The sequence below is a fragment of the Molothrus ater genome, chromosome 7, assembly GCF_012460135.2.
Source record: "Molothrus ater isolate BHLD 08-10-18 breed brown headed cowbird chromosome 7, BPBGC_Mater_1.1, whole genome shotgun sequence".
NCBI classification, from domain to species: Eukaryota; Metazoa; Chordata; class Aves; order Passeriformes; family Icteridae; genus Molothrus; species Molothrus ater.
The window spans coordinates 15,556,046-15,579,490 of NC_050484.2; the positions used below are offsets into that span (position 1 = coordinate 15,556,046).

At 40.5% G+C, this 23,445-nt stretch overlaps 1 protein-coding gene across 1 annotated transcript in view; it reads left to right on the plus strand.

The window, feature by feature from the left end:
- Positions 1-23,445, plus strand: part of TTN (titin) — a 237,258-nt gene that overhangs the window by 208,596 nt on the left and 5,217 nt on the right. Inside the window, 32 exon segments of the mRNA XM_054515423.1 lie at positions 315-611; positions 711-1,298; positions 1,395-1,697; positions 1,824-2,120; positions 2,575-2,862; positions 2,950-3,249; positions 3,348-3,650; positions 3,811-4,116; positions 4,231-5,997; positions 6,093-6,389; positions 6,956-7,243; positions 7,337-7,636; positions 7,717-9,783; positions 9,873-10,175; positions 10,258-10,563; positions 10,653-10,943; positions 11,057-11,356; positions 11,464-11,769; positions 12,018-12,323; positions 12,422-12,703; positions 12,977-13,570; positions 13,672-13,959; positions 14,083-14,382; positions 14,829-15,131; positions 15,411-15,713; positions 15,832-16,416; positions 16,562-16,867; positions 16,959-17,258; positions 17,506-18,081; positions 18,174-18,479; positions 19,141-19,734; positions 19,852-23,445. Of these exon segments, the coding sequence (XP_054371398.1) occupies positions 315-611; positions 711-1,298; positions 1,395-1,697; positions 1,824-2,120; positions 2,575-2,862; positions 2,950-3,249; positions 3,348-3,650; positions 3,811-4,116; positions 4,231-5,997; positions 6,093-6,389; positions 6,956-7,243; positions 7,337-7,636; positions 7,717-9,783; positions 9,873-10,175; positions 10,258-10,563; positions 10,653-10,943; positions 11,057-11,356; positions 11,464-11,769; positions 12,018-12,323; positions 12,422-12,703; positions 12,977-13,570; positions 13,672-13,959; positions 14,083-14,382; positions 14,829-15,131; positions 15,411-15,713; positions 15,832-16,416; positions 16,562-16,867; positions 16,959-17,258; positions 17,506-18,081; positions 18,174-18,479; positions 19,141-19,734; positions 19,852-23,445 (17,544 nt within the window).

A 23,445-nucleotide genomic window follows, 5' to 3' on the forward strand; every position in this document is an offset into this window, starting at 1 on the left:
ACTATGAAAAAATTTGTTAATACTTAAAATAATATGTGTTTTAAAGTGTTTACTTCAAAATAATGTCAAAAGCTTTAAATCTACATACAGTAAAATAGATCATTTTTGTAGATATGTCTGTGGTTTTGCAAATAAAAAAGAGCTAATTAATAGCTTGAATTTTAAATTTTGCTTGGATTTTACTTAAAATTTTTCTAATATACAAATTGGTTTAAAACCACATTTTCTTGATGGAGATTGTGTTCCTTTGTAATTGCTAATATAAAAAGCCAGTATCTTCTATATTGTTTAACCTGTTGCACTTTTTTTCTCAGAAAAACCCAGCCCACCAGAAAAGCTAGGAGTCACAAACGTCACAAAGGACAGTGTTTCTCTTTCATGGCTAAAACCAGAACATGATGGTGGAAGCAGAATTGTTAGCTACCTCCTTGAAGCTCTTGAGAAAGGACAGCAAAAATGGGTTAAGTGTGCAGTTGTAAAGACAACTCATCATGTTGTCCATGGTCTTAAGGAAAACGTTGACTATTTCTTCAGGGTGTCTGCAGAAAACCAAGCTGGTTTAAGTGATCCTAAGGAACTGCTGCTCCCCGTTACAGTTAAAGAACAATTAGGTATGCTTCCTGACATGAGACAGAAGTCACATTCAATTGCATTCATATTTTAAAAGATGGAACATCCTTTTAATGGTTTGGAAATGTTTTCTTTTTCAGAATCTCCTGAGATTGACATGAAGGGCTTCCCTCATAACACTGTATATGTTCGAGCAGGATCAAATCTAAAAGTTGAAATTCCAGTTTCTGGAAAACCAGTGCCAAAGGTCACGCTGTCTAGAGATGGTGTTGCACTGAAACCTACCATGAGATTTCACACAGAAACCACTGCAGAAAGTCTCATCATTAACCTTAAAGAAAGTGTGGCTGCTGATGCTGGCAGATATGACATTACTGCTGCAAACTCAAGTGGCACCACAAAATCATTTGTTAATATTGTTGTGCTGGATAGACCTGGTCCTCCTGTTGGTCCTGTTGTCCTTAGCGATGTCACTGAAGAGAGTGTAACACTCAGATGGCAACCACCAGCTTATGATGGTGGAAGTCAGGTTACCAATTATATCGTACTGAAAAGAGAAACAAGTACTGCTGCTTGGTCTGAAGTGTCTGCCACTGTTGCTAGAACCGTTATCAAAGTTATGAGGCTCACAACAGGAGAAGAGTACCAATTCCGCATCAAAGCTGAGAACCGCTTTGGCATCAGCGATCACATAGACTCACAGTGTGTGGTTGTCAAGCTTCCTTACAGTGAGTAACATGCTTCTCATGGTATACGTTGATGTTTTAGTGCTCTCATGTTGAAAATACAGTTTTGTTAACAATCAATTCTTTTGCTATCATCAGCTACACCGGGCCCTCCTTCTACACCATGGGTCACTAATGTTACCCGAGAGAGTATTACTGTTGGATGGCATGAACCAGTCACTAATGGTGGTAGTGCTATCACTGGATATCACCTGGAAATGAAAGACAGAAATAGCATATTATGGCAGAAGGCTAACAAGACCCTTATTCGTACCACTCATTTCAAAGTCACCACAATCAGCGCTGGCCTTATCTATGAATTTAGAGTTTATGCAGAAAATGCAGCTGGCATTGGAAAAGCAAGTCGTCCTTCTGATCCAGTCCTTGCAATTGATGCCTGTGGTATGTACTCTCTATGAAATAATGAAGCCCAGCCATTTTGTTCCCCTGTGATAATCTGTTCTGTACAATAAGACAATATTCGAAATAGCTGTTAATTATTGGCAATATTGTTGTTTTCTTCTGCAGAACCACCAAGAAACGTTCGTGCCTCAGATATTTCCAAGACCGCTATCACTCTCTCCTGGCAGAAGCCAGCATTTGATGGTGGTAGCAAAATCACTGGATACATCGTAGAAAAACGTGATCTTCCAGATGGCAGATGGACAAAAGCTAGCTTCACCAATGTTATTGAGACTCAGTTCACAGTATCTGGCCTGACACAGAATTCCAAGTATGAATTCCGGGTCTTTGCAAAGAATGCTGTCGGTTCCATCAGTAATCCCTCAGATGTTGTGGGTCCTATCACATGTGTTGATACATACGGTAAGAGTTTTGCAATGATATAATGATATAATTTTGGTGTACTAGAACAATGGCTGTGCTGTTTTGTAGATTCATGGTCTTTTAAATATATGGAAGGTTAGTTTACCGTGGTTGATTCAAGAAGCATGACTGTGAGCATTTGGGCATGATTGTAAGGAGCATCTTTGGCTGTATGTCCATTTTTAAAGTCTTCTGGTATCTTTATTCTCTGAGCAAAAGAAGTCTGCCAATGGTTCAAGTGGTTATATTTATACATGTAATTGTCTTTTCTTCATAGGATAAGTTCTAACTTATTCTAGGTTTATGATTAAAGTTATATATGCACTCTTACTTTGATCTGTATTTTTTAAATACCTTTAACTATTAGATTAAATAAGGTAGTGTTATTGGCAGATTTTATTAAATACAGGGCTACAATAAGCATGTTTTTAACTTATTCTTATTTTTTCTTAAGGTGCACCTGAAATCGATGTGCCACCAGAATATACAGAAGTGGTGAAATACAAAGCAGGAACTTCAGTTAAGCTAAAACTAGGCATCTCAGGCAAGCCTATACCCACAATTGAATGGTTCAAAAACGGCAATGAGGTACTAACCAGTGCACTAGTGTCTTTTGAAAGCACAACAGAATTTGCTTCTATACTCATCAAGGATGCAAATCGACTCGACAGTGGCACCTATGAATTAAAATTGAAGAATGCCATGGGTTCAGCATCAGCCCATATTAGAGTACAGATACTTGGTAAGTCTTGAGATGCACCTGCATTTTACTATTAAACAATAATTCAGTAGTGAATACTTAACATCTTCTTTCTTCTGCCTTCCACAGACAAGCCAGGACCCCCAGGTGGACCCATACAGTTTAAGACAGTCACTGCTGAAAAGATTACAATAATGTGGGACCCACCAGCAGATGATGGTGGTGCACCTATAACACACTATGTTGTTGAAAAGCGGGAAACAAGTCGGGTTGTATGGTCTTTAATTTCTGAAAAACTGGAGGGATGTATCATAACTACAACAAAACTCATCAAAGGAAATGAGTATGTGTTCCGTGTCCGTGGTGTGAACAAGTTTGGAATTGGTGATCCACTGGAATCTGAGCCCGTTATAGCCAAAAATTCATTTGGTAAGAAATAAATTCTATAAAATAACTTATGCAACTGATTTTTTTTGTGTACTGTTTGTAAGTAGCTCTGATTTACTGCCATATGATTTTTTATTCAGTTACACCTGGACCACCTAGTACACCAGAAGTCACGAAGATAACCAAGAATTCAATGACTGTTGTCTGGAGTAGGCCCACTGTTGATGGAGGCAGTGAAATATCAGGATATTTTCTGGAGAAACGAGACAAGAAGAGTCTGAGTTGGTTCAAGGTCTCTAAAGAAACCATTCGGGACACCAGACAGAAAGTAACAGGTCTGACTGAAAATAGCGAATATCATTTCCGAGTTTGTGCCGTCAATGCAGCTGGACCAGGTCCCTTCTCTGAGGCTTCTGACTTCTACAAAGCTGCAGATCCTGTTGGTAAGAGTCAATGTGCATTTCTTCCAATAGGTTAGAAAGCAATGGAAAATTAGTAGCTAGGCTGGGATTATACCAACGTAATTGAGGGCAGATTTTCTTCCTCTTACAATTAACGGGCTTCTGATTGTTGTTTTTTTCCCCCATAAACTATCATTTACAGATAAGCCAGGCACACCAACAAAGCTGAAAGTTGTGGATACAACCAAGACATCTGTTACCCTTGGCTGGATTAAACCTGCCTATGATGGAGGAAGTCCAATTACCCACTATGTGGTGGAGAAGAGGGAAGGTGAAGAGCAAGAATGGACTGTAGTCAGTACCAAGGGAGAAGTGAGAACAACTGAATATGTAGTGTCCCACCTTCAGCCAAGTGTTAATTACTATTTCCGTGTATCTGCTATGAATTGTGCTGGACAAGGAGAGCCTATTGAAATGATGGAACCCGTTCAAGCTAAAGATATTCTTGGTACTGTATTTCTTTGTGATTTATCATTTTCCTGTGTGTTTGGGGTTTTTTTTTAAGCCATTTCTTATTTTACATTCCAAGTATGCATTATTAATTTTTTATTTATTTCCACAGTGGCACCAGAGATTGATCTGGATGTTGCTCTTCGGACATCTATTGTCGCTAAAGCAGGTGAAGATGTGGAAATAATGATTCCATTCAAGGGAAGACCTCCGCCAACAGTCACATGGAGAAAGGGGGACAAGAATCTTGGGACTGATGAAAGATATATCATCCAAAACACTGAATCATCTACACTAGTTGTTATTCCTCAAGTTACACGAAATGATACAGGAAAATATGTTCTTACAATTGAAAATGGAGTTGGAGAAGCAAAATCATCATTTGTTAATGTAAAAGTACTTGACACACCTTCTGCATGCCAGAAGCTGCAGCTCAAGCATGTTTCTCGTGGCACAGTTACACTGGTCTGGGAGCCACCTCTCATCAATGGTGGCTCTGAAATAACAAATTATGTTGTTGAAAGAAGAGATGCTACAAAGAGGGCCTGGTCAACTGTTACAACAAAGTGTTCTCATACCACCTTTAAACTGACTAACCTGTCAGAAAAGACTGCATTCTTTTTCCGTGTTCTTGCTGAAAATGAAATTGGATTAGGTGAACCTTGTGAGACAACTGAACCAGTGAAAGCTGCTGACGTACCTGGACCTGTAAAAGACCTAACCATGAAAGACTCTACAAAGAGTTCTGTTAAATTGCAGTGGAGCAAACCTGACTATGATGGTGGTAGCATTATATCAGACTATGTTATTGAAAAGAAACTTCAGGAAGAGAAAGAATGGACATATGCAGGCACAAGCAAGAGCTGTGAATTTGTAGCTGACAAACTTAAAGAGCTTTCTGTCATGGAATTCAGAGTCTTTGCTAAAAACGAAAAAGGCATGAGTGACTCTGTTACTGTTGGACCCATTACTGTGAAAGAACTTATAATAACACCTGAGGCTGACCTTTCTGATATTCCCGGAGGTCAGATTGCAGTAAGAATTGGACATAATCTGCACGCTGAATTGCCCTATAAAGGTAAACCTAATCCATCAATGAGCTGGCTCAAGGACAATCTCCCTCTTAAAGAAACAGAACATCTTCGTTTCAAGAAAACTGAAAACAAGATAAGTTTAAGTATCAAGAATGTGAAAAAGGAGCATGGTGGCAAATATACTTTAATTCTTGATAATGTAGTCTGCAGAAAGTCATTCACAATCACTGTAATCACTCTTGGTCCTCCATCTAAGCCAAAAGCACCTTTAAGAATAGATGAAATCAAAGCAGATAGTGTAGTTTTGTCATGGGAGGCTCCCGATGATGATGGGGGAGGAGAAATTACTGGCTACAGTATTGAGAAGAGAGAAACATCACAAATGAACTGGAAGCTGGTGTGTTCAAGTGCTGCAAGAACAACCTTCAAAGTACCAAACCTTGTAAAAGATACTGAATATCAGTTTAGAGTTCGTGCAGAAAACAGATACGGAGTGAGCCCACCTCTTGTCTCAGCAGATGTTGTGGCAAAGCACCAGTTTAAACCGCCAGGTGCCCCAGGCAAGCCTGTTGTATACAACGTAACTGCTGATGGAATGAGCATTTCTTGGGATGCTCCCGTTTATGATGGCGGTTCAGAGATTATGGGATACCATGTTGAGAAGAAGGAAAGAAACAGTATTTTGTGGCAGAAGGTTAATGTTGCATTAATATCTAACAGAGAATACAGGATTACTGGACTGCTTGAGGGCCTGGATTACCAATTCCAAGTGTATGCTGAAAATGCTGCAGGTCTAAGCCGAGCTAGTGAGCCAAGCAAATTTACTTTGGCAGTTTCTCCAGTGGGTAAGTGAATAACCAATCACTCATCCAAGACAATTCTGTTCTTGTAGATTAGTGAGAGCAGTAATAAAAATAAATCTTCATTATTTCCCTTTCAGACCCACCTGGTACTCCTGATTACATTGATGTCACTAGGGAAACCATCACCCTGAAATGGAACCCCCCTCTGCGTGATGGAGGCAGTAAGATTGTGGCTTACAGCATTGAGAAGCGGCAAGGAAGTGCAGACCGTTGGCTCAGGTGTAACTTTACTGATGTCAGTGAGTGCCAATACACAGTCACAGGGCTCAGTCCAGGTGACCGATATGAATTCAGAGTGCTCGCAAGAAATGCTGTTGGTACCATCAGCCCACCTTCACAGTCTTCGGGCTATATCATGACCAGAGATGAAAATGGTAAGAATTATTTTTAATATGCTTGGGTATTGAAGCCAGGTAGCTTCTGGCTGTACTGATGGGAAGTGGGAAGTCAAGGGGCAAAGAACTTGTGACTGAGGTCCTCCCAGTCAATTCAGAACATTTATGTTCTTCCACTCCAAGGTGGGAAGGTCTAAATTAAAGATCCAAATCTGGCAGACATACATAATCAATTGCTGAAAAGCATAGCACTCTACCTTGCTCTTGGATAAGCAGCAGCAGCAAAATTGGAAAGAAGGCATGGACTGTAATATTCCGATGCACAGAATAATTTCAAAATTAAAATGTGCCTCAGATCGCTTGGCATACTATTAACACCACATATAAACCATACCTTTCACCTTTATATATGTGCAAATATATATATATGATGCACTTATGGATACTTAGAGGAAAAATGAGTTTTTCATTCATATAATAACTGCTATTTAGAGAATGCCATTTTGTAAGGGAAATAATTTTATATTTCACAGACTTTTATAATTAATACATTTAGAAGAGTACCACAAAAATATTATAAATTGATTTATATTTTCCTTTTTTAGTTGCTCCAACAATTGAATTTGGTGCTGAACACTTTGAAGGCCTTACTGTTAAAGCTGGAGAGAGCATTAGACTTAAAGCTCTAATCAGAGGACGTCCAGTACCTAAAGTGACATGGTTTAAGGATGGTAAAGAGATTGATAAAATGATGAATATAGAAATAACTACAGCTATTGGACATAGTACAATCTTCATTAGAGATGCTGTCCGGGAACATCGTGGAGTGTACACAGTAGAAGCCAAAAATGCATCAGGCACTAAACGAGAAGATATTACCATCAGAGTACAAGGTACTGCACCAAGAACTTTCAGCATGCTTTTTTAAAAATAGTATTTTATTCTAAGTGTCAGCAAATTATAACTCTGAACCTTTGATATTGCAGACACACCAGGAAAAGTTGGTGGACCAATACGATTCACAAACATCACTGGAGAAAAAGTCACATTATGGTGGGAGCCTCCAGCTAATGATGGCTGTGCTTCTATTTCTCACTACATAATTGAAAAACGTGAAACCAGCAGGATTGCTTGGGCATTAGTTGAAGATAAATGTGAAGCTTGCAGCTATACAGCACTTAAATTAATTAAGGGCAATGAGTATCAGTTCCGTGTCTCTGCAGTGAACAAATTCGGAGTTGGCAGACCATTGGAGTCTGATCCAGTTATCGCACAAATACCTTACAGTAAGTTTCCCCCTCCTTCTGCACAAATACCCATGGAGTTACCATCTTGTCCTTCTAATGACATTTTTCTTTGTTTTTAGCTCTCCCTGATGCACCAGGAACTCCAGAGCCTACCAATGTAACAGGAGACAGTATCACACTCACATGGGCAAGACCAGAGTCAGACGGTGGAAGCGAGATAAATGAGTACATTCTTGAAAGGAGAGAAAAGAAGAGCATGCGCTGGGTTAAAGTAACCAGTAAGAGGCCCATTACTGAGAACAGATACAGAGTAACTGGCCTTATTGAAGGCAATGAGTATGAGTTCCATGTCATGGCTGAAAACGCTGCAGGGGTTGGACCTCCAAGCGACGTTTCGAAGCTGATTAAATGCAGAGAACCAGTCAGCCCACCAAGTGCTCCTAATGTTGTCAAGGTGACAGACACATCAAAGACGAGTGTGAGCTTAGAGTGGACAAAGCCAGTTTTTGATGGAGGCATGGAAATAATTGGGTACATCATTGAGATGTGCAAAGCTGATCTTGAAGCATGGCAGAAAGTCAATGCAGAGACTGTTATTGCTACTAAATATACCGTTGTTGATTTGGAGGCAGGAGAACACTATAAATTCAGAGTTAGTGCTGTCAATGGTGCTGGCAGAGGAGAAAGTTGTGAAGTTCCTGCTTCAGTCCAAACTGTGGACAGGCTTTCTGCACCTGAAATTGACATTGATGCAAACTTCAAGCAGACTCATATTGTAAGAGCAGGTGCAAGCATTCGTCTGTTTATTGCCTTCTCTGGAAGGCCAGTTCCTACTGCAGTGTGGTCCAAAGCAGATGCTAATCTTAGTTTGCGTGCTGACATTCAAACAACTGACTCATTCAGCACATTGACTGTAGAGGAATGCAATAGAAATGATGCTGGCAAGTATGTCTTTACTGTAGAAAACAACAGTGGAAGCAAGTCTATTACATTTACTGTCAAGGTTTTGGACACACCTGGTCCACCAGGTCCTATTACCTTTAAAGATGTGACTCGAACATCTATTACTTTAATGTGGGATGCTCCTGTTCTGGATGGAGGTTCTCGTATCCATCACTATGTTGTGGAAAAACGTGAAGCAAGTCGTCGTAGCTGGCAAGTAGTGAGTTCAAAATGCACTCGACAAATCTTTAAGGTCACAGATCTAGCAGAAGGTATGCCATATTACTACCGAGTTTCAGCAGAAAATGAATATGGTGTAGGTGAACCCTGTGAATTAACAGAACCAGTTGTGGCCACAGAAGAACCTGCTCCACCTAAGAGACTAGATATTGTTGATACAACCAAATCTTCTGTAGTTTTAGCTTGGCTTAAACCTGATCATGATGGTGGTAGCCGTATTACTGGATACCTTCTTGAAATGAGACAAAAAGGATCTGACTCCTGGACTGGAGCTGGACAAACCAAGCAACTTACTTTCACTGTTGAAGGCCTAGTGGAGAACACAGAATATGAGTTCCGGGTCAAGGCGAAGAATGATGCTGGCTACAGTGAGCCAAGAGAAGCTTTCTCTTCTGTTATTGTTAAGGAGCCACAGATTGAACCAACAGCAGATCTCAGTGACATAAGCAGACAGCTTATAACATGCAAGGCTGGAAGCACCTTTACTATTGATATACCAATCAGTGGGCGCCCAGCTCCAAAAGTGACATGGAAACTTGAGGAGATGAGGCTGAAGGAAACTGAAAGAGTGACCATCAAGACAACAAAAGACCGAACCACGCTGACTGTAAAAGACAGTATGAGAGGTGACTCTGGTAAATACTACCTTACACTTGAGAACACTGCTGGCGTGAAAACGTTTACTGTCACAGTGGTAGTCATAGGAAGGCCAGGTCCTGTCACTGGCCCAATTGAAATATCGTCTGTATCTGCTGAGTCCTGTGTGTTGACCTGGAAAGAACCTGAAGATGATGGTGGCAGTGACATTACAAACTACATTGTAGAGAAACGTGAATCTGGCACAACAGCATGGCAGCTGGTGAATTCCAGTGTGAAACGCACACAGATCAAAGTCAGTCATCTCACAAAATATCAAGAGTACAGTTTCCGAGTGAGCTCAGAAAATAGATTTGGTGTCAGCAAGCCAGTTGAATCAAAAACAGTAGTTGCTGAGCATCCATTTGGTAAGTGAAACACTTCTGAATTGTTCTTTTCTTCCGACTGAGGTGTCTATAATTACTAACATTTTCCTCCCCACCTTTTTCATGTTTAGTCCCACCAAGCCCACCCTCAAGGCCAGAAGTCTATTCTGTGTCTGCAAGTGCCATGGCCATTCGCTGGGAGGAACCCTATCATGATGGTGGCAGCAAAGTCATTGGATATTGGGTGGAAAAGAAGGAGCGCAACACCATCCTTTGGGTGAAGGAGAACAAAGTACCATGCTGTGACTGCAACTATAAGGTCACAGGGTTGGTGGAAGGCCTAGAATATCAATTCAGAACCTATGCTCTAAATGCTGCAGGTGTTAGCAAAGCTAGTGAAGCTTCCAGACCTGTAGTGGCTCAAAATCCAGTTGGTAAGTACTACTTTTAGAGTTATGTTGTTACTTAAGCTAAAATAGGATTGCATTTCTCATTTTTTCTGCTTTATTCCTCCAGATCCACCAGGAAGACCAGAAGTAACAGATGTCACCAGATCTACAGTGTCGCTGAGCTGGTCACCTCCACTTTATGATGGTGGAAGCAAAATAATCGGATATATTGTTGAGCGCAAACCATATAACGAATCTGGTGATGGACGTTGGCTGAAATGCAATTATACCATTGTCTCAGAAAACTTTTTTACTGTGACAGCTCTTAGTGAAGATGAAGCCTATGAATTCCGTGTACTAGCAAAGAATGCTGCTGGTGTGATTAGCAAAGGATCCGAATCAACTGGTGCTGTAATTTGCAAAGATGAATACAGTAAGGAATATTTACTTGGAACAATTAAAAACATAATGTTCTATTTTTAGTACTGTCATGTAATTTTTTTTCCAAATCTCGTTTTCCAGCACCACCAAAGGCTGAACTTGATGCCAGACTGCATGGAGAGGTTTTGAGCATTAGGGCTGGATCAGATCTTGTTCTTGATGCAGCTGTTGGTGGAAAACCAGAACCAAAAGTCTTCTGGTCCAAAGGTGACAGGGAACTGGAGCTATGTGAAAAGATATCTCTGCAATATACCAACAAACGAGCTATTGCAATTATCAAGTTCTGTGACAGAAGTGATAGTGGAAAATATACCCTAACAGTTAAAAATGCCAGTGGAATGAAACAAATTTCTGTTCTTGTCAAAGTGCTTGGTATGTATCCCGTGATTAGTATTAATACTTAGTATACTGAAAAAAAATCAGCATTCTTTTAAATGAGAAGCTTTTCCTTAGCCACTAATGACAGTATTTTGATTCCTACACAGATTCACCAGGTCCATGTGCAGGCAAAATCACAGTTAGCAGAGTAACAGAAGAGAAATGTACTCTGGCATGGAACATTCCTGAGGAAGATGGAGGTGCAGAAATCACTCACTACATCATAGAAAGGCGTGAAACCAGCAGACTTCACTGGGTTATTGTTGAGGCTGAATGCCAGACTTTATCAACTGTCGTAACAAAACTTATTAAAAATAATGAATACATTTTCCGTGTGAGAGCTGTCAACAAATATGGACCAGGTGTTCCACTTGAATCAGAAACTGTGATTGCCAGGAATGCTTTCAGTGAGTGTTACTGCTTCCCTTCTGCATCAGAATTTGTGGAATAATTCTCATGGATAAACAATGTGCTGAACAATCTCTTTTTTTTTCCTCACCTTTTTGAAAAATAGCTATTCCAACACAGCCTGGTGCTCCTGAAGAAGTGAGTGTTGGCAAGGAGCATATCATTATTCAGTGGTCCAAACCGGAATCAGATGGTGGCAGTGAGATTAAGGACTATCTTGTGGACAAACGTGAAAGGAAGAGTCTGCGCTGGACACGAGTGAATAGAGATTATACCATTTATGACACCAGACTGAAAGTCACTGGTCTCATGGAAGGGGGCCAGTACCAGTTCCGTGTCACTGCAGTGAATGCTGCTGGAAACAGTGAACCTAGTGAAGCTTCACAATACATGTTATGTAAAGAACCATCCTGTAAGTTTCTATATTTAAAACATGTTTTAATATTTATTTATAATAATGGAGCATTAACTCACATTGACACTTTAACTAAGAAACCTATAACCACACATAAACTCACTGAACTAGATAGTATTGGAATAACTTAAAAACAGTTTTCGTTCATATTAAATGCATTTCCTAGAATTAGCTGTCTGGAAATTGGTTTTGACTGTAAAATGTTTTCTGTACCAATATAAAATGCATTTTCTTCTTTTTCAAAGACACTCCTGCATCACCTTCAGTTCCAAGAGTTGTGGATACTACAATGCACAGCATCAGTTTAGCATGGTCAAAACCCACATATGATGGTGGTGCTGACCTCTTAGGCTATGTTCTTGAAATGAAAGAAGAAGGTAGTGAACAGTGGTATCGAGCACATACAACCGCCACTCTGAGGAATGCTGAGTTCACCGTGACTGGTCTTAAAACAAACCAGAAATACCAATTCCGAGTTGCTGCAACAAACGTGAATGGTATGAGTGAATTTAGTGAATCATCAGCAGAAATAGAACCTGTGGAAAGAATAGGTAATTTGAAAACCTAATATATGTTTTAAGGAACCTATATTTTCCTTTGAGACTTCTGTAAGATTAACTAATTCCATATTTCTTATACCCTTCATCAGAAACACCTGAACTTGAGCTTGCTGATGATCTGAAGAAGACAGTTACAGTCAGAGCTGGTGGTTCCCTGCGTCTAATGGTCTCTGTATCTGGCAGACCTGCTCCTGTAATCACATGGAGCAAGCAAGGTGTTGACCTTGTGAGTCGAGGCATTATTGATACTACAGACAGCTACACTCTGCTTATTGTGGATAAAGTTAATCGGTATGATGCTGGAAAATACATCATTGAGGCTGAAAATCAATCAGGAAAAAAATCTGCAACTATTTCTGTGAAAGTTTACGGTAAGTACTGCTACAATTGTCTGTGAGCATTACAGCACTCTGCATGCTCATTGCTCAGAAATGTGTCATTCATTTCCAAAGGAAGTTTGCATTTAAATAGCATGAGAATGAGAAGTCAGAGAAACAATCTAATCCAAAGGAAAATACATAATTCCTGGAGCTGTGTTAGTTTACTAATCAAATCCCAGCTTTTTTTTTTTATGCAGAAGTAATCATTGACTGTAAAATGAAAGGATCCAAAAAGGGAAAAAAAATCTTGTTTGTTTGTTTTAGACACACCTGGTCCACCACCTGCAGTGAGAGTTAAGGAAGTATCAAAAGATTCTGTGACACTTACTTGGGACATTCCAGTCATTGATGGTGGAGCCCCAGTCAACAATTACATAATTGAGAAACGTGAAGCTTCCATGAGAGCTTACAAGACTGTCACTACCAAATGCAGCAAGACATTTTACAGAGTTACTGGACTTCTGGAAGGAGCTTTGTATTATTTCAGAGTACTACCAGAAAATATTTACGGCATTGGTGAAGGCTGTGAAACATCTGATGCAGTACTGGTATCTGATGTCCCCATGATACCACAAAAACTTGAAGTGATTGACACCACTAAATCAACTGTTACACTTGCCTGGGAGAAGCCACTGCATGATGGTGGCAGCAGATTGACTGGCTATGTCATCGAGGCCAGCAAAGCTGGAACAGAAAGATGGTTGAAGGTAGTGACGTTGAAGCCTACTGTCTACGAGCATACCATTATTTCTCTCAATGAAGGTGAACAGTACTTGTTCAGGGTCAGAGCACAGAATCAGAAGGGCGTGTCAGAGCCACGTGAGATTGTCACAGCAGTGACAGTTCAAGACCGAAAAGGTAGGTGTCTACTGTTGAAAACAATAGGGTCAAGCTTACACCAAAAGAATGTGATAGGTACAAAACAGGTATTTAAAATATCAATTATTTGCTTTCCTTAGTTCTACCAACGATTGACTTCACTGGAATACCTCAGAAGACAATCCATGTACCTGCTGGCAAGCCCATTGAATTAGCCATTCCAATTGAAGGACGACCACCTCCAACTGCATCTTGGTTCTTTGCTGGTTCTAAACTAAAAGAATCAGAACGCATCAAAATGGAGACTTCTGCCAAAATGGCCAAATTAACTGTGCGTGAGACCACCATACATGACACAGGGGAGTATACACTTGAACTGAAGAACACAAGTGGAACAGTTACTGATGCAGTAAAGGTTATAATCCTTGGTAAGAGTTCAACAAAATAATTGTCCATAACCTTCCTCCATTTAAACTTTTACATGAGAAATATGATTCTTTTTTTGCATCTGTTTTGTAAGCTTCTTTTCTTTTTCTTTTTTTTTTCCCTAGACAAGCCTGGACCTCCTATTGGACCTATCAGAATTGATGAGATTGATGCAAATTATGTAACCATCTCATGGGAGCCTCCTGAGCTGGATGGTGGAGCTGCCCTTAGTGGGTATGTGGTAGAACAGCGTGATGCTCACCGTCCTGGATGGTTGCCAGTTTCAGAGTCAGTAACCAGGACAACATTTAAGTTCACCAGACTTGTTGAAGGTGCAGAATATGTGTTCCGTGTAGCTGCTACAAACCGCTTTGGAATTGGATCTTACCTGCAGTCTGAAATTATAGAATGCAAGAGCAGAATCCGTAAGTCTTAATTTTTGTTCAATCTCTATCTTTAAAATTAAAAATATATATTTAAATTGGCTTATATATCCACACATATACTAGAATTTTCTTGATGTTGCTACTTCCTCTTGCCAGATAAAATTGTACATTATAATGCACAGTAATGGTGTTATTTTCCAGAGGAAAAATTCCATCCATAAATCTGTATAGGTATTATAGATGTACTGCAGAGAATGTGGATGGTAAACTTGGATTTTCTGCTCAGGTCTACCATCAGTCTTGAAAAAGTTCTCTACCCCATTACAAAACAAGTTTTACCTGATTTGGAAATTACTTAGGTACCTGCTAATAAAAGAGTTTGATAAGACATTGATATTACATTGTTATTCACAATATGCCACATCATACTAGTGCATAAAGTTGTCTGACACTTTCTTCACTAATTCCATGTCATGTTTTTGCAGGTATTCCTGGTCCTCCTGGCACTCCAGAAGTGTTTGATATCTCTCGAGATGGCATGACATTGACTTGGTATCCTCCAGAAGATGACGGTGACTCACAGATTACAGGTTATATTGTGGAACGCAAAGAAGTTAGAGCAGATAGATGGATCCGTGCAAATAAAGTTCCAGTCACCATGACTCGTTACCGTTCCACTGGGTTGGTTGAAGGATTAGAATATGAACATCGGGTCACAGCAATCAATGCCAGAGGCACTGGGAAACCCAGCCGTCCTTCCAAGTCTGCTGTTGCCAGAGATCCAATTGGTAAGTAATTTCCTACAAATATTAAACACATGATGGTAGAAGGGAATGGCATTATGGTAGAATTAATTCTAATTTGGAAATTTTTCTGGGTGTACTAACAAATGAGATTCTGACTGGAGAAAACAAAGAAAATATTAGTGTAAATCTTTCATTCAAAGTTTTTCTTTTTAAATTCACTCTAGACATATTACAGATTGTAAGTTGAAAGTTAGCATTTATTTCATCTTTTGAATATTCATAGAAACAAATCCCACCTGCCTATCTAATCTTCTCTTCCAGCTCCTCCAGGTAAACCTCAGAATCCGAGAGTCACTGATACTACAAGAACATCTGTCTCCATGGCTTGGAGTCCACCAGAAGATGAAGGTGGTTCTAAAGTTACTGGCTACTTAATTGAGATGCAGAAGGTTGATCAATTTGAATGGACCAAATGCAATACTACACCAACCAAGATTCGGGAATACACCTTGACACATCTTCCTCAAGGTGCAGAGTACAGATTCCGAGTGCTAGCCTGTAATGCTGGCGGGCCAGGAGAACCTGCTGAAGTGCCAGGAACAGTCAAAATTACAGAAATGCTTGGTAAGACATTTCAAGCCTTAGCTCTTGTTGAAAGCTGTCCTAAAATTTTTTTTTGCCTAAAGCAGGTATGATATCATCTGTAGAAGGACAGAGCATGACATGTTATTTTTGTTTGCAGAATATCCTGACTATGAACTTGATGAAAAATACCAAGAAGGTCTCATGGTGAGACAAGGAGGAGTAATTAGGCTTACAATACCCATTAAGGGTAAGCCCATCCCAGTATGCAAATGGACAAAAGAAGGACAGGACATCAGCAAGAGGGCCATGATTGCGACTTCTGAGACTCACACAGAACTTGTGATCAAAGATGCAGAAAGAGAAGATTCGGGCACCTATGATTTGGTACTGGAAAACAAGTGTGGCAAGAAAGCCGTGTACATTAAAGTCAGAGTGATTGGCATTCCAAATCCACCAGAAGGACCACTTGAGTATGATGATATACAAGCTCGTTCTGTCAGAGTGAGCTGGAGACCTCCTACAGATGATGGTGGTGCAGATATTCTGGGTTATATTGTTGAGAGAAGAGAAGTACCGAAGACTGCCTGGTACACTGTTGACTCTAGAGTGAAAGGGACATCACTAGTGGTGAAAGGACTCAAAGAAAATGTGGAATATCACTTCCGTGTTTCTGCTGAAAACCATTTCGGTATTAGCAAATCTCTCAAATCTGAAGAACCAGCCGTACCAAAGACACCTCTAAGTAAGTTTTCTTTTAGACTCAACCCCCCCCCCCCCAAATTAATAACTACATTATGATTTAAAAGTGCAGCAATATATGCAGAAATATTAATGCTATGTCACTGTTATTTTTTTATTATTATTATTATTATTACCATTATTAACAGATCCACCAGAGCCTCCAAACAATCCACCTGAAGTCCTTGATGTTACAAAGAGTTCTGTCAACTTGTCCTGGTCCAGACCTAAAGATGATGGTGGTTCTCGTGTAACTGGCTACTATATTGAACGGAAAGAGACATCTACAGAAAAATGGGTCCGGCATAATAAGACACAGATTACCACTACAATGTACACAGTCACAGGACTTGTTCCAGATGCTGAATATCAATTCCGTGTCATTGCTCAAAATGACATTGGTGAAAGTGAAGCAAGTCCTGCTTCTGAACCAGTTGTATGCAAGGATCCATTCGGTAAGATAATGTTCGCATTAACAGATCTTTTGAAGAGCATCTTAATGACATTTTGAGAAAAACGGATTTTCTGTTTTATTTTAATTTTCAGACAAACCAAGCCAACCTGGAGAAATTGAGATCACTTCTATCTTTAAGGACAGCATTACATTAGAATGGGAACGACCTGAAAGTGATGGTGGCAAAGAGATCCTTGGCTATTGGGTTGAATATCGCCAGTCTGGAGAAAGCACCTGGAAAAAATGCAATAAGGAACACATCAAGGACAGGCAGTTTACAGTAGGAGGTTTACTAGAGGCCACAGAATATGAGTTCCGTGTTTTTGCAGAAAATCAGACTGGCCTCAGCAGACCTCGAAGGACTGCTATGGCAGTGAAAACTAAATTAACATGTAAGCAAAAATACACTGTCACATTTACTGTTGTAATATTGTTGTAATATTGGTATGTCATAAACCATGGTGCTGCATTTAAGATGCTTCCTATTTTGTTTTATGCGATATTTGCTAACATGACTATCCCAAAGGACAGTCTCTCAAGAGGATCAAGTATAAATGAAAACTAATTTACAGTAATATAGTAATAGAGGAAAATGTCATAGTAATCATCATTATTTTCTTCTTATTTTCTTTGTCACAGCTGGAGAAGCACCTGCCATTAAAAAAGAAATGCAGGATGTTACAACTAAACTGGGTGAGGCAGCTCAGCTGACATGCCAGATTGTTGGGAGACCTTTGCCTGATATTAAATGGTACCGCTTTGGCAAAGAGCTGGTACAAAGCAGAAAATACAAAATGTCGTCTGATGGACGCAATCATACGCTGACAGTAATGACAGATGAACAGGAGGATGAAGGTCTCTACACTTGTATGGCTACCAATGATGTTGGAGAAATTGAAACCAGTGGCAAGCTACTATTGCAGGCTCCTCCTCAGTTCCACCCTGGCTTCCCATTGAAAGAGAAATACTATGCAGGTGCAGGTGGCACCCTCCGCCTTCATGTTGTGTATATTGGCCGGCCAGTACCAGCAATAACTTGGTTCCATGGCAACAAGCCTTTGAGAGGATCAGAAACAATTACTATTGAGAACACAGAACAGTATACTCATCTTGCTATTAAGAATGTCCAGCACAAGACTCACGCTGGGAAGTACAAAGTACAACTCAGTAACACATTTGGAACAGTTGACACTGTACTTAATGTGGAAATACAAGGTAATTCATTTTCTTTTCAGTATTTTGTGGAATATTTTTTTCAAATATTGACTGGAAATACAAATAAAAATTTTGTGCTTTTTCTTGTACAGATAAACCAGATAAACCAGTAGGACCAATTGTTATAGAGTCTATACTGAAGAATTCTGTGGTGATAAGCTGGAAACCACCAGAGGATGATGGAGGTGTTATGATAACCAATTACATCATAGAGAAACGTGAAGTCAAGGAAGGAGCCGAATGGCAACTTGTGTCTTCAAGTATTTCAGGCACAACCTGTAGAATTGTTAACCTAACTGAAAATGCAGGCTATTATTTCCGTGTTTCTGCTCAGAATATGTATGGCATTAGTGAAGCACTGGAGGTCTCATCAGTAGTTTTTATAAAGCCTCCATTTGGTAAGTAGAGCCTAAAATATTAATGCCTGTACACTCCTGTGTTTTCATTTAAGCCCAGCCCCACACAGCTGTTTGATCACTGACACCCCTGTTGGATCAGGGGAGAATTAGAAGGGTAAAAGCTGAAAAACTCTTGGGTTGAGATAAAGACAATTTAATAGGAAAAGGGAAAGCTGCTTACATCAGCAATGCAAAAGAAGGAATTAATTCCCTGCTTCCCATGTGTTTAGCCATCTCCAGGAGAGCAGGGCCCCCATCACACGTAACAGTGGCTTTGGAAGACAGATGCCATCACTTCCAATGTCCCACCCTTCCCCCCTTTTATTACTGAGCATGGTGTCATATGTCTGGAATATCCCTTTGGTCAGCTGGGCTCACCTGTCCTGGCTGTGTCTCCTCTCACCTTCCCAGGCACCCCCAACTTCCTCACCAGCATGGCAGTGAGAAAAAGAAGAAATAGCTTTGTCTCTGTGTAAGCTCTGCTCAGCAATAACAAAAACATCTCTGTATTATCAACCTTGTGTTCAGCACAAATCCAAAACACAGCCCATAGCAGCCATTGGGAAGAAAGTTAACTCTACCCCAGCCAAAACCAGCATACCCTGTAATTAATTAGTAACACAAGCTCACTTCAGTTTTTGACCTTTGTTATTCTTTACAGATAAACCAGGACAACCTGGCCAGCCAGTAGCAAGTGCTGTCACAAAGGACTCTTGCGTTGTCTCATGGAAACCACCTGCAAGTGATGGCGGTGCAAAGATTAGAACTTACTATCTTGAGAAGCGTGAGAAAAAACAAAACAAGTGGATTTCTGTAACAACAGATGAAATTCGTGAAACAGTCTACTCTGTGAAAGATCTTATTGAAGGTCTTGAATATGAGTTCCGTGTAAAATGTGAAAATCTTGGTGGTGAAAGTGAGTGGAGTGAGGTATCCGAACCAGTCATTCCAAAATCTGATGTACCAATTAAAGCTCCACATTTCAAGGAAGAACTAAGGAATTTGAATGTGAAATTTCAAGCTAATGCCACATTTGTCTGCAAAGTCACTGGTCATCCTAAGCCAATTGTCAAGTGGTACAGACAGGGCAAAGAAATCATGCCAGATGGGGAAAAGATCAAGATACAGGAATTCAAGGGAGGATATTACCAGCTGGTCATCACGAATGTAACAGATGATGATGCCACGGTATATCAAGTTAGAGCTACCAACCAAGGAGGATCTGTGTCTGGCACTGCCTCTCTGGATGTTGAAGGTGAATGAAGGCTCTTGATAATCAAGACAAATTCATTTTAATTTTGAATATTTAGACTGTTGATGCTCTTCTCATGTGCTTTTGGTTACATGTTTTTTCTTCCTCTTTCTATTCCAGTTCCTGCAAAGATTCATTTGCCCAAAAACTTGGAAGGCATGGGAGCTGTTCATGCCCTCCGAGGGGAAGTGGTGAGCATCAAGATTCCATTCAGTGGCAAGCCAGCCCCTGTGATCACATGGCAGAAGGGACAAGATCTCATCGATACTAATGGACACTACCAAGTCATTGTTACACGGTCATTCACATCTCTTGTTTTCCCAAATGGTGTTGACAGAAAAGATGCAGGGTTTTACATTGTTTGTGCCAAAAACAGATTTGGAATTGATCAAAAAACAGTTGAATTAGATGTGGCTGATGTGCCTGATCCACCAAGAGGTTTGAAGGTAACTGACATTTCAAGGGATTCAGTCAACTTAACCTGGAATGAACCAGCTACTGATGGTGGAAGCAGGATCATAAACTACATTGTTGAGAAACGTGCTACAACAGCAGAGCGATGGATTCGTGTTGCACAAGCTCGTGATACACGATACACAGTGGTGAACCTATTTGGCAAGACCACCTACCAGTTCCGTGTAATTGCAGAGAACAAGTTTGGCCAAAGTCAGCCTTCTGAACCCACTGATCCAATTGTAACAAAGGAAGATAAGACCAGAGTATTGAACTATGATGAAGAAGTTGACGAAACCAGAGAAATTACGGCAGCTAAAGCAGGTCACTATTCTACAAAGGAGCTCTATGACAAATACATGATTGCAGAAGAGCTTGGACGTGGGCAGTTTGGCATTGCACACCGCTGTGTTGAGGCAGTTTCAAAAAAGACTTACCTAGCCAAATTTGTCAAAGTAAAGGGTGCAGACCAAGTTTTGGTAAAGAAAGAAATTTCCATCCTAAACATTGCTAGGCACCGAAATATCCTGTATCTTCATGAGTCATTTGAGAGCCTAGAAGAGTTGGTCATGATCTTTGAATTCATTTCTGGGGTTGACATCTTTGAAAGAATTAGCACAGCTTCATTCGAACTTAATGAAAGAGAAATAGTAAATTATGTACGCCAGGTCTGTGATGCACTAGAATTTTTACATCGCCATAGCATTGGACATTTTGATATTAAACCAGACAATATAATTTACTTCACGAGAAGAAGCTCTGTAATTAAAATTGTTGAATTTGGTCAAGCCAGACAGTTGAGGCCTGGAGACAGCTTTAGACTCCAGTTCACTTCTCCTGAATATTATGCGCCTGAAGTACATCACCATGACTTGGTCAGCACAGCTACAGACATGTGGTCAGTTGGTGCTCTAACATACATACTTCTCAGTGGCCTTAACCCTTTCATTGCTGAAACAAACCAACAAGTTATTGAAAATATTCTAAATGCTGAATACAGCTTTGAGGATGAAGCATTCAAAGACATAAGCATCGAAGCCATGGACTTCATTGATCGCCTACTAGTAAAGGAAAGAAAATCTCGGATGACAGCTGCTGAAGCGCTTAATCACGTGTGGCTAAAACAGCAGACAGAAAAGACCAGCACCAAAACTATTAAGACCTTAAGGCACAGGCGTTACTATCAAACTCTAGTAAAGAAGGAGTGGAACACAGTTGTGTCAGTAGCCCGCATTTCCTGTGGAGGCGCAATTAGATCCCAGAAAGGCATAACAGTGGCTAAAGTTAAAGTTGCCCCAATAGACATTGGGCCTATTGCTGGGCAGATAAAGCATAATGTTTCAGAAGAAGGAGGCCATGCCAAATATGTATGTACGATTGAAAACTATGATGAGTCCACACAAGTCACATGGTACTTTGGTATGAGGCAATTAGAAAGCAATGAGAAATACGAAATCAAATATGAAGATGGTGTGGCAACCATGTATGTCAAAGATGTTTCTAAATCAGATGATGGTACCTACAGATGCAAGGTGGTGAATGATTATGGTGAGGACAGCTCTTATGCAGAACTTTTTGTTAAAGGTGTGAGAGAAATTTCTGAGCACTACAGATGCAGAACTGTTAGAAAAGTGAAACGACGGGTTGATACTATGAGACTGTTAGAGCATCCCCCAGAATTTACTCTGCCTTTGTATAACCGCACTGCATATGTTGGAGAAAATGTCAGGTTTGGAGTAACTATAACAGTTCACCCAGAACCTCGCGTAACATGGTACAAATCAGGCCAGAAAATCAAACCTGGGGATGATGATAGGAAGTATACTTTTGAATCAGATAAGGGTCTTTATCAACTTGTCATCAATAATGTCACCGAAGAGGATGATGCTGAATACAGTATTGTGGCACGCAATAAATATGGTGAAGACAGCTGCAAAGCTAAGCTGACTGTGATTCCACATCCCCCTCCAGCAGATGCCACACTCAGGCCAATGTTTAAAAGACTGCTGGCAAATGCTGAATGTCAAGAAGGCCAAAATGTCAGTTTTGAGATCAGGGTATCTGGTGTGCCAAAACCAACGTTGACATGGGAGAAAGATGGTCAACCTCTATCCTTTGGTCCCAACTTTGATATAATTCATGAAGGTTTAGATTACTATGCTTTGCACATCAGAGATACTTTACCAGAAGACAGTGGCTACTACAGAGTTACTGCTACAAACAGTGCTGGATCTACAAGCTGTCAGGCTTATCTAAAAGTTGAACGCTTGAAATACGTCAAGCGTGAGTACAAGACAGAAGAAGAGCGGGAGAAACATGTACAGAGGCAAATTGACAAGACCTTACGAATGGCAGAAATCCTTTCTGGGGTTGAAGCTGTTCCACTGACACAAACTGCACAAGAGGCTCTCAGAGAAGCTGCTATCTTATATAAACCAGCTGTTAGCACAAAGACCGTTAAAGGTGAATATGAAGTTCAGAAAGAAGAAAAGAAGGAGAAGGAGGAAAGGAGACTTCGTATGCCATATGAGATCCCAGAGCCTCGCAAACATGCTGCTCTTGAGGAAGATCAGCAAATTAAACACTTTGTGCCTCTGTCAGACATGAAGTGGTACAAGAGGCTGCGAGACCAGTATGAAATGCCAGGAAAACTTGAGAGGACTGTTCAGAAACGCCAGAAACGCATACGTCTTTCCAGGTGGGAGCAATTCTATGTGATGCCGCTGCCTCGCATTTCTGATCAGTACAAGCCTAAATGGCGCATACCAAAGCTGACACAAGACGATCTTGAAATTGTGAGACCAGCACGCCGGCGTACCCCATCTCCAGAGTATGAATATCACTATAGACCAAGAAGGCGATCGCTTGGTGACTTGTCTGATGAGGAATTGCTCATGCCGATAGATGACTACTTAGCCATGAAGAGAACTGAAGAGGAAAGACTGCGCCTTGAAGAGGAGCTGGAGTTAGGCTTTTCTGCTTCCCCACCAAGTAGAAGCCCCCCACGCTTTGAACTGTCTGCCCTTCGATATTCTACTGCAGGAGCACAGGTCAGTTCAGAGGAAGAAAGAAAAAGAGAGCTGAGGTATTCAAGCTATCACATTCCAACTAAAGCTGAGACAAGTGCAAGCTATGCAGAGCTTCGTCAACGTCACGACAGGGCTGCCTACAGACCACCTAAACAAAAGCAAAGAATAATGGATGAGCGGGAGGATGAAGAATTGCTCCGGCCTGTTGGCACTGATCAGCGACTCTCTGGAT